This window comes from Sus scrofa, chromosome 14 (assembly GCF_054392235.1).
Source record: "Sus scrofa isolate SSC_HxYL_T2T_F1_AM1 chromosome 14, Sscrofa_HxYL_maternal_Yorkshire_Landrace_v2.0, whole genome shotgun sequence".
NCBI lineage: Eukaryota > Metazoa > Chordata > Mammalia > Artiodactyla > Suidae > Sus > Sus scrofa.
The window spans coordinates 76,143,325-76,158,963 of NC_139396.1; the positions used below are offsets into that span (position 1 = coordinate 76,143,325).

At 34.8% G+C, this 15,639-nt stretch overlaps 1 protein-coding gene across 18 annotated transcripts in view; it reads right to left on the reverse strand.

Annotated features, from left to right (window-relative positions):
• Positions 1–15,639, reverse strand: part of RYR2 (ryanodine receptor 2) — a 745,790-nt gene that overhangs the window by 443,389 nt on the left and 286,762 nt on the right. For 16 of the 18 annotated variants that reach the window (XR_014827812.1, XR_014827813.1, XR_014827814.1 and 13 more), the window contains exon 4: positions 2,992–3,012. The exons of the other annotated variants lie outside the window; for them this stretch is intronic. Coding sequence is in view for 10 of the 16 variants with exons in the window: in XM_084996827.1 (XP_084852953.1) it covers positions 2,992–3,012 (21 nt within the window). In the remaining 6 variants the exon portion in view is untranslated. The remainder of the gene's footprint in view (positions 1–2,991; positions 3,013–15,639) is intronic. 18 annotated transcript variants of the gene reach the window in all.

Sequence of the window (15,639 nt, forward strand, 5' to 3'; positions counted from 1 at the left end):
TCATCAATGAAGACTCACCTGTTCCCTTTCCTCTTCTCATTGCCATGACACCCGGGGAGGGTCACAAGTGCAGGCAATGCGCAGGCCCTTGAGGATCACGGCAGGGGGAGATGAGATGCAGATTCCCATATCCTGCCCCCAGCCTCCTGCCCGGAGAGGCCCGAGCTGTTGTAGACAAGTTAACCTGAGTTAACCTCAAAAGTGTGCCATAACATAGAATTGAGCATTTTAATTAGTAAAATGATACTTGTGTGACTTGAAATGGCTAGGGGATATTTCGCTGTCTAAGAGTAAAGTCCTGGAACCCATCCTAATGTAACCCAGGGGACACAGGGGAACAAGCCCCAAGAGCAGGTTGGTAGATAGGGCTTAATTCATTTTCTATTACCCTTCAAGTTAACAGAAAAAGGTAAGAAATTCTACCTGTAAGAGAAGATTTTCAAATTCCCTATAAGTGTATAAGATTTGACCTATATGGGTCTTCAAGAAAAGAAATATGTCAAATTAAAATTTACTGAGACCTATACATGTAACAATTACCAGTTTTCTAAAACCAGTCCAGCAGGATATTTCCATTATATGACATCTAAATGAACATATAATTTCTTTTTTTTTTTTTTTGTCTTTTTGTCTTTTGTTGTTGTTGTTGTTGCTATTTCTTGGGCCGCTCCCGCGGCATATGGAGGTTCCCAGGCTAGGGGTTGAATCGGAGCTGTAGCCACCGGCCTACGTCAGAGCCACAGCAACGCGGGATCCGAGCCGCGTCTGCGACCTACACCACAGCTCACGGCAACGCTGGATCGTTAACCCACTGAGCAAGGGCAGGGACCGAACCCGCAACCTCATGGTTTCTAGTCGGATTCGTCAACCACTGTGCCACGACGGGAACTCCCTGAACATATAATTTCGGTATCAACACGTCTTAGCATTAATAAAATAGATTAATAATATTTTAGAACCAGAAAGGACTAGTCCACATTCTAACCCTATAAACAAGGAGATGAATGTCCTCAAATACTTTACATAGGTTATAAATTAAGTCACTTATAAAGCTAAATTACATGAATGTTATCTCCATTACTTTCCCAGAACTAGAAAGCAATCTAATCTCTAAGGTAATAAGGGTTTTCAAATAAACTACTAAGAACAAATTTTGAGATAAGAAATTATTATGAAAATGAGGGAGAGAAAAGCCACATTGGAGGCAGATCCAAAAAGGAACCAAATGCACAGAGGGAAAAAAACTGGGAATAATTCTAGACAAAGGTAAAAAGAGGTTTTACTCATTTATATAGTGTCTCTAGTTCCAAAGGAATTAAAGCGCCATGAGTGGTTACTTCAAGAAATACTGACTTGGGGAGTTCCTGTCATAGCTCAGCAGTAACCAACCCCAACTAGTATCCGTGAGGATGCAGGTTTGATTCCTGGCCTCACGCAGTGGGTTAAGGATCCAGCATTCTCCTGAACTGTGGTATAGGTCACAGATGCGGCCTGGATCCCATGTTGCTGTGGCTGTGGCATAGGCTGGCGGCTACAGCTCCGATTAGACCCCTAGCCTGGGAACCTCCATATGTCACAGGAGCAGACCTAGAAAAGGCAGAAAGACAAAAAAAAAAAAAAAAAAGTAAGAAAGACAGAAAGAAAGAGAAAGAGAGTAAGAAAAAGAGAAGGAAAGAAAGGAGAAAAGAAATAGTGACTTGTATACAGCCCTGAAATACTGAAATGGAAGTGGAGGCATAAAATGATGAGAGAGGGACTTGTTTCCGGATGGCTAACCTTGGGGAAGGAGAACAAATAGGTGACACAACATGTTCTTAGACAGAAACAGGCTTCCATTCCCAAGACAAGAACTTGAATCAAAAATCAAAAACCATAGGCAAAGAAGAAGATGAGAAATTTGGAAAATACTTGAACACAATTAGTAATAGCTTAGTTTTATAAAGAAATAGATCATGAATTAAATTATTCCAGAGTTATAGCCCAGAAGTAGTAGTTCTCAAAAACCCATATGGGTGTCACCATCATGGAAATGGTAAATTTAATAAACAAAATTTTCCTTGAACATAAAGGACTGAAAGAAGTGAAAAAGAGCAAAGAACCACAAAAAAAACATGGTTTGGGGGGAAACACGAGTGAAAAGGTACTGAAAAGATAGCACATGTCTCAAAATGTTGCCTCAGGAGAACTGCATCCCAGAATCAGAAAAAATAATGAAAGCAAAAAGGAGCCAGTCTTAACCAATTCACCATATTAAGTCATAGAGCAATTAACAACAAAACAGTACAAGGAAGGTCTTACTGTTTTGCACACTTGAGAAAAAAACTGGATCTGGAACATCAACTATTGGTAACATGCTAGTTTCCATATTCAGTATTAGGAAGTGTTCACAACTGGGAGGATCCCTCTCTTTTCTCTCCATCTCCTGCTCTCAACAGGTAAGGAAACGGAGACCAAGGGTAGTAACATAATTTGGCCACATCATACAATTTGTCATACTGTTGGTCTCCAAATTTAGCCTCCAGAATTCTGCAACTATTATCTTTCCTCATGGCAGCTTGTCATTTACTTTCACTTTTTAAGTGTCAATGAATATGTATTTTTCCATGTGCTTTTTCTATAGCACATGAAAAAATGAGCGCTTAGCAGTAAGATTTTCAAAGTCAACATTTTTTGGTAAAAGATACACAGCATTAATAATAAAACCTTCTCATTGTTCAGAAGCATATCATAATTACAAAGGCAAATATATATAAACTATAATGTACTAGGAATAGAGAATATTTTAATATCTTTCATTTAAGATGAAGCAAAGCCAGAAACTTATAAGGTTCGAACTAGAGACTGATAAAATGTGTTCATTACAACATAGCAGTGATTTTGAATACCCATAGTACCAGCCACACTAGGAAGCAAAACAAAAAAATTAGAAGCAACAGCAAACATGCACCTGTTTAGATAACAATCTCTTTGTAAATACATGGAAACACCTACCCATTTTTCCACATCAACTTTCTGTGGAAAGAAAAAGCCAAAATAAATAACAAGCAAACAAATAAATAGCTAGCAAGGTTTCAATTACTGGCATTTAAATAAATTGAACTGTGATCCCTGCACCAAAACATATTTTCAAATCTGAGGGCTATTAAACAGTAATTCAAACTTTAAGTTTATAACATTTAATCTCCTCCAATAAACAAATAAACAAATAAAACAATTTCAATAAATCTAGTAATCAGAACTTCAAAAGGCATTTGCTGGGTAAACATCAGGTACATAAAATAATGACAATATTTAAAAGGAAACATGAACATTTACCTTGTTCTCAAACATACAGAGCTCTAACTATAAGAATCCATTTAATGAAAAAGGTCAATTTAGAAACACAGTATCTAACTATAAATCTCTGATGAAATAAAAGAAAATTTCATAGCCTAAACTTTCTAGAATTATATATAAAAGTTTACAATATAATGAAAGGCATGCTTTGCCAAATAATTCTGAAGCTGTATCTGAATCAAAGAATTATTTAAATTGTATTCATTAATGAACATATGTTAAACTCATAATCACTATGTGACCCTTTAAAAATAAAGTGGATATAACTATCTCCAAAGTGCAAAACAGAATAAAAAAGTCATATGCCAGCAAAGACTGCTGTGTACAATGCCCTAAGATTTCTAGCCAATCAATCAGAGTAAAGTAAGTTCAACACTGAGGGACATTTCCATCTCCAGTGTATGTTTCCATAACTGACCTCCCTTCTTTAGGACATACAATTGGTGTCCAGTAAATACTGAGGTTTGCTTCAGACTCTCCATGCATTTATGTTTTCCTGCGATTTTTCCTCCTAAGAAAATTCATTAATCAGGTAAGAAGTTGAGGCTACTTAGGAAGAAATCTTCACCATAACTAAGAATCTTCATTCCTTGGTAAGTTAGCTTCAAGAAGGAAATATACACATACGCACATACACAGGAATTATATTTAAATATTTTAAAGTGATATAAAAATATCAACCTAAATATACAGGTGGGATTATTCTGAAGCCCCAGTGAAATTCAATAGGTTCAAAAGATTTCTTAGAGCATTTTGGCTTCTTCAATTTGTTTAGTCTTCAGAAATGTCTTTTCTAAGCCTATATCCAACCTCTGAATTTAAAAACACATTAACTATTATTTAAGAAAGAACACTTCACAGAATCAAAAGCCTTCATTTTCAATATAAGTTTTTAAGATATTTAGATATTGCATAAAGTTCAAGTCTTCATTTTAAATATTAAGCATTAGAGTTGATAAATCTCTTTCTTTAGATGTCCTGGGGCAACGAGGAGCAATTTAGCCATATACAGTATAGTGTAATGATCATTCCCTTTTTTACCTCTAAAAGGAAAAATTCTTATATTTATTCTCTGTCATGAGAAATAATTCGAGGAAACATGAAATGACTTCCCTTTGAATCAGAAAAATAAGATATGTATTTCCCTTTCAATGCATATCCTATTTTAACAAAGACATTTTATTATCCCATCATCATTATTATCACATCTAAATGTTAAACATCTCTCTCTCTCTCTCTCATACACACACACACAGACACTAGAATAAGTGCAAAGAAACAGTGTTGTGGGATTTTTCTAGAAGAAGTTACTAGTTACAAGAGTCAGAGTTACTAGTATTAGTAATAGAAGCCCTTTAATGATCTATATTACAAAAGAGAAACTATTTCTTAAGGAGCAGGAATTAGTCAGCAATAATGTAATAGATCAAATACCCAAAGAAAGGCTTAGCAGCAGCATGTACTAAGAATGAATTTTCAGCTAAACATATAAGACAAGACAAATGGGCCACAGAGTTGAAGGTCTAATAAAGTGCAATAAAGGTGTAATTATATATAAGCAATGCAGAGCGATTTCATGACATGCCTCTTATGAATGTTAACAAGACTTAGTTAAATGCCTAAAAACAATGGAGAAGAGAATGATTTATGTGAAGCTAATCAAGGAAGGAAAAATACAAAGCTCATAATAAACAACTAATTCTACAGTTCAAACAACTACTAAGGACGGGATTAAGATGGCAGAGTAGAAGAATTGGAGCTCATCTTCTCTCATAAAGCAACAAAATTACAACCAACTGCTGAACAACCTTCAACAAAATAGAGTGGAAATTATCAAAAAAGATATTCTACTCCAGAAGACAAAGAGGAGGCCACATCCAGACAGCAGGAGGGGCCATTACACAGTATTAGCAATATCTTCTCGGATCCACCTCCTAGAATAATGACAATAAAAACAAAAATAAACAAATGGGATCTAATTAAACTTAAAAGTTTTGCACAGCAAGGGAAACCCCAAACAAAATGAAAAGACAACCCATGGAATGGGAGAAGATATTTGCAAACAAAACCACTGACAAGGGATTAATCTCCAAGATATATATATCACCTCCTAAAGCTCAATTCCCCCACCCCACCCCCAAAAAATTAAAAAATGGGCAGAAGATCACAACAGACAATTCTCCAAAGAAGACATACAGATGGGAAAGAAACACATGAAAAGATATTCAACATCACTATTAGAGAAAATGCAAATCAAAGCTACTATGAGGTATACCACCTTACCAGCCGGAATGGCCATCATCAAAAAGTGTACAAACAATAAATGCTGGAGAGAGTGTGGAGAAAAGAAATCCTCATTTTGTAATGTAAATTTGTGCAAACCAATATGGCAAACAGTATGGAGACTCCTCAAAATACTAAAAATAGAATTAACATAAGATCCAGCAATCACACTGCTGGGCACCTACCCAGAAAAAACCATGACTCGAAAAGATACATGTATCCCAATGTTCATTGCAGCACTATATACAATAGCCAAGACATGGAAGCAACCTAAATGTCCATTGACAGAGAAGTGGATAAAAAAAGATGTATATATACACAATGGAATATTACTCAGCCTTAAAAAGTAATAAAATAATGGCATTTGCAGCAACATGGATGGACCTAGAAACTATCATCCTAATCAGACAGTGAGACACAAACCTCATATGCTATCACTCAAATGTGGAATCTAAAAAAGGATACAAGGAACTTACTTGTAGAACAAAAACTGACTTGAAGACTTTGAAAAACTTATGGTTATCAAAGGAGACAGGTTGAGGGGAGGTTAGGGATGGAGTAGGGGTTTGTGTTGGAATTGCTGTAAAATTAGGTTGTGACGATGTCTGTACAACTATAAATACAATAAAATTCACTGAGCTTAAAAAAATAACCAAATCCAAACAGCATATAAGAGAACACAGTATTACTCCAATATTTTATTACCCAAGTATGTGGGATTTTTAAATGATATATTGATTCTGCTAATTGGGAAAAAATATTTTCACATCTATAGGAAATTGCATTGGATACTTTATCATTTAAGACCAAAAAAAGGCAATGTTATTTTTCAAATAAAAACAAAATTTCCATTAAGGAAAACATAATAGTCATTTAAATACCAACTTGGTTTAGTAGAGAAGCTGTAAGTTAAGAATATAATTCAAAAGCAATTAATTCTAAATTATATAATCAGATAAAAAGTGGAACATTCACATAATACCTCCATTTTTGTATTCATAATTAAGTCAATATATAAATTTAATGAGTATATTTTAAGAATATTAACTATGTTTAATTAACATATACATTATAAATTTAGGGCAACCAAACATGAAATATTCTAAAATGAATAAAAATAAGTTTGACTACTTCTTTCAAATTGCATAACTTATTTACTGTTTAAGGTAGAGAATTTGATTATTAAATCTATAGGATTTAATAATAAGTTACTATGTGCCAACTTGGAGCTAAATATTTTACAACATAAAATATTTGCTATCTTATTTTACATATGAGGAAACAAATGGCACATAAATGTGTTATAAATTTTACTCAACAACAGGAGGTCACATGATACTAAACGATGGAGCTTGATCTTGAAATTTGGGTCTTTAACTTCAAATCACCACTCTCTTAAGCACCTCTATGTATGTCAAATTCAAAATAAATCATACTTTTTTGTTTCCAATTTTTAGTCTATATTCAATTTTTAATTACTCAATAGCCTATTTCTTATGATAAGTGACACCAAATACAATGTGCTAACATCAAGATAAGAGAATGTAAAATGCACAGAGATTTTTATGTTGTTAAAGATGTTAGTTTCAGTTGTTAAAACAGATTTTTTTTGCATAGATAAAATTTCCAGATAAATACACAATAAAACATCCCTCATGAATATAAATTTTTTTAATATTGAGATGTAAGAAATTAACTGAAATAGTTAATACATGCCCACAATCCATTATCCTACTAAGTTTTTAAAAATAATAAATTAGAGAAAAGTAAAAACTAAAAAACTACTCTATAAATAATTTTACACCACACAAGCTGTTTATTATTAAGATTGGGGGAAAAACTTTTAAAATGTGCACAGTGTTCTCCAGGATTCAAAATATAAGGAAGTTATTTCAATTTCCTAAAAGTAAAATCATGATTTGGAGGGCCCACATTTGTAATAAAAACAACAAACTCAAAAAATCATGAGCACTAAGGAAATAAACAAATCCATGTTATCAGGACCAGATCTAAAAATAGGCCATAACCCACAACATAGAAGCTGCCTTCATGGCTCTTCCAAAGGTAACCATTATTCTATCACCATTAACTATTGCTCTAATTTGGAAATACACACTATGTTCTCTTCTATCTAGCTTCTTTAGCTAACAATGTTTCTAAGAGTAATCCTTTTGTCCCACATAGTAGCAATTCATTTTTCCTGATTATACCATTGTATGAATACATAACAATTTTTTCATCCACCTCATCCATTCAACAGCTCAACATTGTGGTCTTTTCCTGCCTGGGTGTATTAGAAACAATTCTGTGGGGAATATTCTTAACATATTTTTGGTGAATATAGGAATATCTGTCTATTGGATATATAACACGAGTGGAATTGGTCATAGATTTTTTTTTTTTTGTCTTTTTTTTTTTGCCATTTCTTGGGCCGCTCCCTCGGCATATGGAGGTTCCCAGGCTAGGGGTCGAATCGGACCTGTAGCTGTCGGCCTACTCCAGAGCCACAGCAACTCGGGATCCAAGCAGCGTCTGCGACCTACACCACAGCTCACGACAACGCCGGATCGTTAACCCACTGAGCAAGGGCAGGGATCGAACCTGCAACCTCATGGTTCCTAGTCGGATTCGTTAACCACTGCGCCACAACGGGAACTCCGGTCATAGATTTATAAATACTTAGTTCTAGTAGATACCGCAAAAGAGATTTCCAAAGTGGTAGTATAAATTTACCTCTCGTGAGGCGTATATCAATTTCACTTGCTTCACATCTTACCAATACTTGCTATGACTATTTAACTCTTCTGGTGAGTGTGTATTAATCTCTTATTGCAGTTTTAATTTGCATTTCTCTGAAGGCTACCCTGGCAAAGCACATTTTCATATGCACTGGATATGTGAATATCTGCTACTGTGAAGTATCTGTTTAAGTCATTTACCCATTTGTTCTATTATGTTACCTATTTTTTATCTTTCTAGTTTGTCAGAATTATTCACACTTTTCAAGAATTCTCTCAAGTCTGTGTCCTATCTTTTCAGTCTCTTAAGGGTAACTCTGATGACAGGCATCTTAGTTATGGTACAATTTCTCAATCTTTTCCTTCATTGCTGGTGTTTTTTGTCCAGAAAAGATACTCCTACATTACTTTTGAGAAAATTTATTATTTTTCCTCTTACCTGACATCAACAAACCATTTGGTGCTGATTATACGGTGACAGGGAGAGAATTTAGATTTCATTTTCCCCTTCATTTAGCTATTCAATTTACAAAAAGATAATTCTTTCCTCCACTGACCTGCACAGCACCCTTCATCATCAATACGAACGTCAGGATATATTTATGAACTCTATTCTATTCTGGCCTATTTGTCTTTGCCTATGCTAATACCTTATTATCTTCACCACCATATTATCAAAATAAGTTTTGAAATCTAGTAGCCAAAGGCCCCAACTTTGTTATTCCCTTCAATATTGTATTTTCTAATGTGGACACTTTTCATTTCCTACAATGTTTATAACTGACATAAATTTTCATGTATGCAAAAAGAAAACCTCCTGGGACTTTAAGATTGAATTGATTTATAGATAAATATGGAGAGAACTTGCATTTTTATAACATTCAGCCTTCCAACATTGCATTTATATTTCCATCATATTATTTATATTCTATTTGTCTCACATGTTCTTTCTAATAGCTTATCGAAGTATAATTTACAGACCATAATGTTCACTTGTTAAAATGTCAGAGCTGTGAACCATCACCACATTCTTTTTTCCCAACAGATTCAGTCCCATACGTTATTTCTTTTTAATCTTTCCATCTTTTACATTAGCCAAATATTTTGATTGTTCTACTCTCCCTCTAGGAGGATATTGGTTCTATTGTATTATTATTTCAGCTGGCACCCTAAAGATTACATAGGCATCCATAACACAATAATCTAATACAAATTATTAACTGTACCACTTCCAAGGAAAAGCTAGAACCTTGGAACATATTTAACAATCTTGCACCCACCTATCTTTTGTATTTTAGTTGTTGTGCATTTCAATTGCACATATTTCCTAAATCTCACAAGGCATTAATACGATTGTTCTGTTTAGTCAGTATTAATTTATATGGGGCAACATATTTATGCTGCCTTCTTGTATTTACTGTTTTCCACATGGTTTCCCTTCTTTCTGAAGAACACTACCTCTTATCTCCAAATTATCTCAATTTTGTTTGTCTGGAAATGTCTTAATTTCACCTTCACTTTAGAAGGACATTTCAGCTGGCAGTGACTTCGGAGTTACTGATTAGTTGTTCCCCATGTTGAAGCTCTCAAGCTTTTGTTTGCTGGCCTATATTTTTCTGTTGCATCATTAGGTAATGGTTTTATTGTTGTTGTTGTTTTGTTCTGTTTTCTCCCTCTTCTAGCTGCATTTAATTTTTTTTTCTTATTGGATATTCAATCATATTACTATGCTACACCAAAATGTGGTTTTCTAAGGTATTAGTCATTAGGATTTGCAGTGCTTCTCAAATTTGTGAATTAGTATATTTCATTAATTTTGAAAAATTATGTACTATTAAATCTTCAAATATTTCCTCTGTCCCAGTCTGAAAATAAAATCACATATTAGACTTTGTTACCACATCCAGTATCTCTGATGACTTTTTTCTTTTGTTTTCCATGGTTTTTTTTCCATTTTCTCTACGTCAGTCTGTACATTTCTGACAGGTCTATTTTCTAGTTCATGAATCCTTTCTCCAATTATGTCCCAGCTTTCATTAAACTCATCTAGTGAGTTCTTGTTTTACTTGGTGTGTTTTTCTGTCTTAGAATTTCCATTGGATTTTTTTATTGTAGATTTCATGATTATTTTAAGTCTATGACTTAAAATCCCAACATCTGAATCACTATAGGTCTAATTCCTATTATCCTGATTCATTATACATATATTTTTACTATATGTCAGATATTATATATTAAATTTGTATATAAGCTAGATGATATTTTTTTTCCTCTAAAGAGAAATGTCAAAGTTTAGCAGCTATATGATAAGTAGATCAATTTAATCCAATGTGGAGATGAGCAGAATGAAAGTTCAGGTCTCAGATTTAGTTAAGACACAGACTATCTCTTCACCTCTATTCCAGGTGTGTAAAATTTCCAGGGGTCACACCTGAGAGCCCAGAGTGATTACCAGGCCCCTCCTCCTTAACAACAATGGAAACATGATTTTCTTTTGCCTTCCCAGAACAAGAACTAAGCCCCACAAGACATTATCAGTATTGATTTGTATAATCAGTATTTAGTCACAAATTAATGTAATGTTAAACTTTTCAGCTGCTTTCTGCTAAGCTTGTTAACATGTTTCCAACACAGTTAAGCACAAGAAAATGCCTTGGCGGGGGGGGGGGGGGGGGGGGGGAATATTTACAGAAGATTAGCTTCATTTCTATCCATCCCCTTTTCCTTCAAGATCTTGGATACTCAAGTTCTGACTATCTTAGCAGACCCAAATTATACCTTTTGTCTCTCCAGACTTCTGAGATTATACAAAGCATTTCAGGCCTTCCTCTCTGAATCTCTTTCCAGCTTAATACTCAGTAAAGGCCCAAAGGGAAAAGCAGTACATAGTACACAGAATGTCGGGCCCACTTCAGTGACTCCTCAATTCTTCACTGCTATAGCTGGTTCCAACGCCTTCAAACAGTTTTCATTTGTGATTTAATTGTGTTTATAAAGTTATTTTAAATTCAATCCTTTTAAAGCTTTCCTAGTTTTGCTGTTGTTTTACCTCAGCTAGAACATTGTTCTACTACAATTTGGAGATGGAATGATACAAACTTTTCTCTAATTTTTTCAAACAAGTTCTGACCCAAACAATAAAAATTTCAGAATAAACTGAAACTACTTTCTTTGTAGCCTAGATGTGTCATCCCCCACTAGCAAACCCCCAAAATGTGGTGGACTCCTTGATGCCTAGTTATTTGTGGAATAAGTGGCCAAAGTGCCATTTAGCAAGGAATTAAAAAAAATCTACATTGTATACTTTTTTTGAAACACTGGCATTTAGATGCATCAATTATGGTTCAATAAGCAGAGTTTATCCCTTGACAGTGGAAGGGAAAGGAAACTTTTATTGAGAACCTACTATAACATTGGGGTATGCACCATGAAACCTGCATTCTCTCCTATAACTATTAGTCTCATTAGTTCAAAAAATTTTTTTCTTTTTATAATATATTTATGAATAAGAGAATTAACGATTCAATGGACTTCAAACTGAGGTATCTACCAATATACTCCCAGAAGCAAGCTAAGTAATTTAAATGGATAATACGAAGTATTAAATTAGGACAAACAGATGTGGTATTAATTTGAGGAAATTATGAATGAGAAAAAAGGATCTCTTCATATTACAATATTAAATGTGATCTGTACCTTAAACTACATGAGACGACAAAGTCCATTATGCTATCAGTTTGAGAAAAAAAACTCACCATAAATTTAATTAAACAAATGAGGTCACGAAATCAGTCCAGTAATTCATACATTACACTTTAGCCCAATTTCATGTTTTTATCCTGATATTAGTTCCAATCAGGTAGAATACTTTTTTAAATTTGTCAAATAACACCAAACAATGAAACAAACCTACACAATACAGTAAACTTGGCCATCTTTCACACTATTACATTCAACTTAATTCAAGGAAAAGGTATAGAATTTTCACTTGAAAGTTTAAACTTTTCCTTTAGAAATTTAAACCATGTAATAAAGAAAGTAAGATATGCTGCTTCCTAATTTAAATATTAAACCATTCCTAAACTACACTGATTAAATCATTGTTATTTGGGCACAATAATGGACAGACATGTGTGACAGAAATATTTAGCTTAGAATAACCCATCTGAGAATGTAAAGACTAAAAAAGGTATCACAATAAATAAGGGAGGAAGTCATCAGTCATGAATAAGGATGGGACTTTTGCTTAGCTATTGGAAAAAAATCTAAACACCAATCTTAAATAAATGCTAGATGGATCTACTGTGAATAACAATAAACTCCACATAATAACGAACTCTTAAAAAATTCCACATCCATTTACCATAAAAACATGATAGGGGTAATGAGGCATACAATGATTTAACAAAACAATTCAGTGTAATCCCAATCAAAATACCAGCAAGTTATATTGTGGATATTGAAAAACAGATTCTAAAGTTTATATGGGAAAGTAAAAGACTCATAAAAGCCAACACAACACTGAAAGAGAAGAATAAAGTAAGAGGACTGATCCTACCCAACATTAAGACTTACTATAAAGTTACTATAGTCAAGATAGAGTGCCACAAGTAAAAGAACAGAGAGTCTAGGAGTTCCCGTCCGTGGCACAGTGGAAACGAATCTGACTGGGAACCATGAGTTTGTGGGTTCGACCCCTGACCTCGCTCAGTGGGTTAAGGTTCTGGCGTTGCCGTGAGCTATGGTGTAGTTCGCAGATGGGGCTTGGATTCTGCATTGCTGTGGCCCTCGAGTAGGCCAGCAGCTGTAGCTCCAATTAGACCCCTGGCCTGGGACCCTCCATATGCTGCAGGTGCAGCCCTAAAAAGACAAAAAAAAAAAAAAAAAAGAGAGAGAGAGAGAGAAAAGAATAGAGAGTCTAAAAACAGACCCACACAAATAGCATCAATTGATCTTGACAAAGGTTCAGAGGTCATTTAACAGAAAAAGGATAGTCTTTTCACCAAATGGTGCTGGACATCCAGATACAAAAAAAAAAAAAAAAAAAAAAGAAAGAAAAGAAAAGAAAGAAAGAAAAAGAATTTAGGTACAGATCTAAAACCTGAGCTCAAAACGGATCACCAACTACAATACACAAAACCATAAGACTCATGGAGGATAACACAGGAGAAAATCTGGGTGACCTTGGGTTGGGTAATGACTTTTTAGACAGAACACCAAATGCATGATCCATAAAAGAAAGCTGTTTGTTGGACTGCATTAAAATTAAATTTTCTGGGGAGTTCCTATTGTCGCTCAGTGGTAATGAATCAGACTAGCATGCATGAGGAAATGGGTTCGATCCCTGGCCTCATTCAGTGGGTTAAGGATCAGGCATTGCTGTGAGCTATAGTGTAGGTTGTAGACAAAGCTTGGATCTGGCCATTGCTGTGGCTGTGGCATAAGCTGGCAGCTGCAGCTCTGATTTGACCCCTATGCTGAGCATTTCCATATGCCATGGGTGTGCCCCCCGCAAAAAATTAAATCTTCTGCTCTGTGAAAGACCTGTTAGACAAATGAAAAGTTAACCCGCAAAGTGGGAGAAAATTTTTTCAAAACATATATATAACAAAGGACTGGTAGTCAGAATATACAAACAGCTCAAATTAAAAATGAGGCAAAAGATCTCAGGGGATACCTCACAAAAAAAGAAATCACATGGAAAATAAGCATATGAAAAGATGTTCTACATCACATGTCATCTGGAACTCGCAAATTAAAATAATAGTAAGACACCAATACATAACTATGAGAACAGCTAAAACCCAAAAGGACATTTTGCCAACTGCTGATGAGGACATGGAGCAACAGGAACTCTTATTCACTGTCAGCTGGAACCACATGCGACAATCACTTTGGAAATCTGGCAGTCTCTCACAAAAATAAACATACAATCTCTTTCCTTGGTATTTACCCAAAGGAAATGGAAGCTTATGTCTACATGAAAACCTATACATAAATTTATAGCAGCTTTATTCATAATTGCTGAAACTTGGAAGCAACCAAGATATTGTCAATAGGTCAATGGATAAATCAACTCTGTACATCTATGCAATGGAATATTACTCAATAATGAAAAGAAATAAGCTCTCAAACTAGGAAAAGTCTTAGAAAAACCTTAATTATATATCACTATGTGAAGGAAGCCAAAATAAAAAGGCTAAAAACTGTATCATTCTAAGTATACGACATTCTGGAAAACAGAAAACTATGGAGACAGTAAGAAGATCAGGGGTTAAGGGGTGGGGGAAGCATAAATAGGTGAAGCACAAGAGAATTTTAGGGCAGTGAAACTATTCTATATGATACCAGTAATGATGGATACATGACATTATATATTTGTCAAGACTTTCAGAATGTAGAGCACCAAGAGCAAACCCTAATGTAGACCAGGAACTCTGAGTGATAATGACTTGTCAATACTGGTGCATCGATTATAACAAATGTACCGCAGTAATGCAAGATATTATAATTAGAGGGCATGTACAGGAGGGGAAAATGATGGGACTTTTCTATAAATCTAAAACTACTTGGATCCCTTTTAAGACCTCAACTCTGAAAGTATATGAAAGATTTTGCATGTGTATTTTTTTTCTGGGGAATATTTCAGTAACTTTTATCTGATTCGCCAAAGCACCATGGCTGAGAATGGCCATTTAATTTCTCGCTCAGACTGAAACAGTGTAAGTGAGATAATAGGAATCAACCTGTACATGTTTTACCTCAACTGTGCCAGGCAAACAAGGATGCAGGGTTCCCTAACCCCAAAAGTCTCGTTTCCCATTGTCCCTTCTGAATGTATTCCTTTTCTCTCACAACAGAGAGGGGCCATGAACTTAAAAGTCAATGTTCTGCTGAGGTTCAAAACCGTTAACCATTGCAGTAGACACAGAATTTTTGGCACTTTTCAGTCCCTTACTTTTTGGTTTATAAATTCTATTTTGTGATTCCTCAAATTAGTAAATAGTGAATATCTTGTTCATCACATGTTTTCTCCTAGGTGTTAGCGGTAAAGCAAGTAAACACAATAGTTCAAAAGCTCTGCACTTGTGGGATTTACATTCTAATTAGGTTAGACAGTTTATTTAAAAATAAAAAGTATGTCAGAAAGAAAGCAATGCTTTAGAAACAAAACTCAAGAAAGGTAAGAAGGAGAGGTAGTGAGGGGGTAGGGGAGTAATGGGAAGTGCCCTTTGACAAAAAGTAGTGGAAGAAGGATGTGTTCTGTCAGGTTACACTAAAG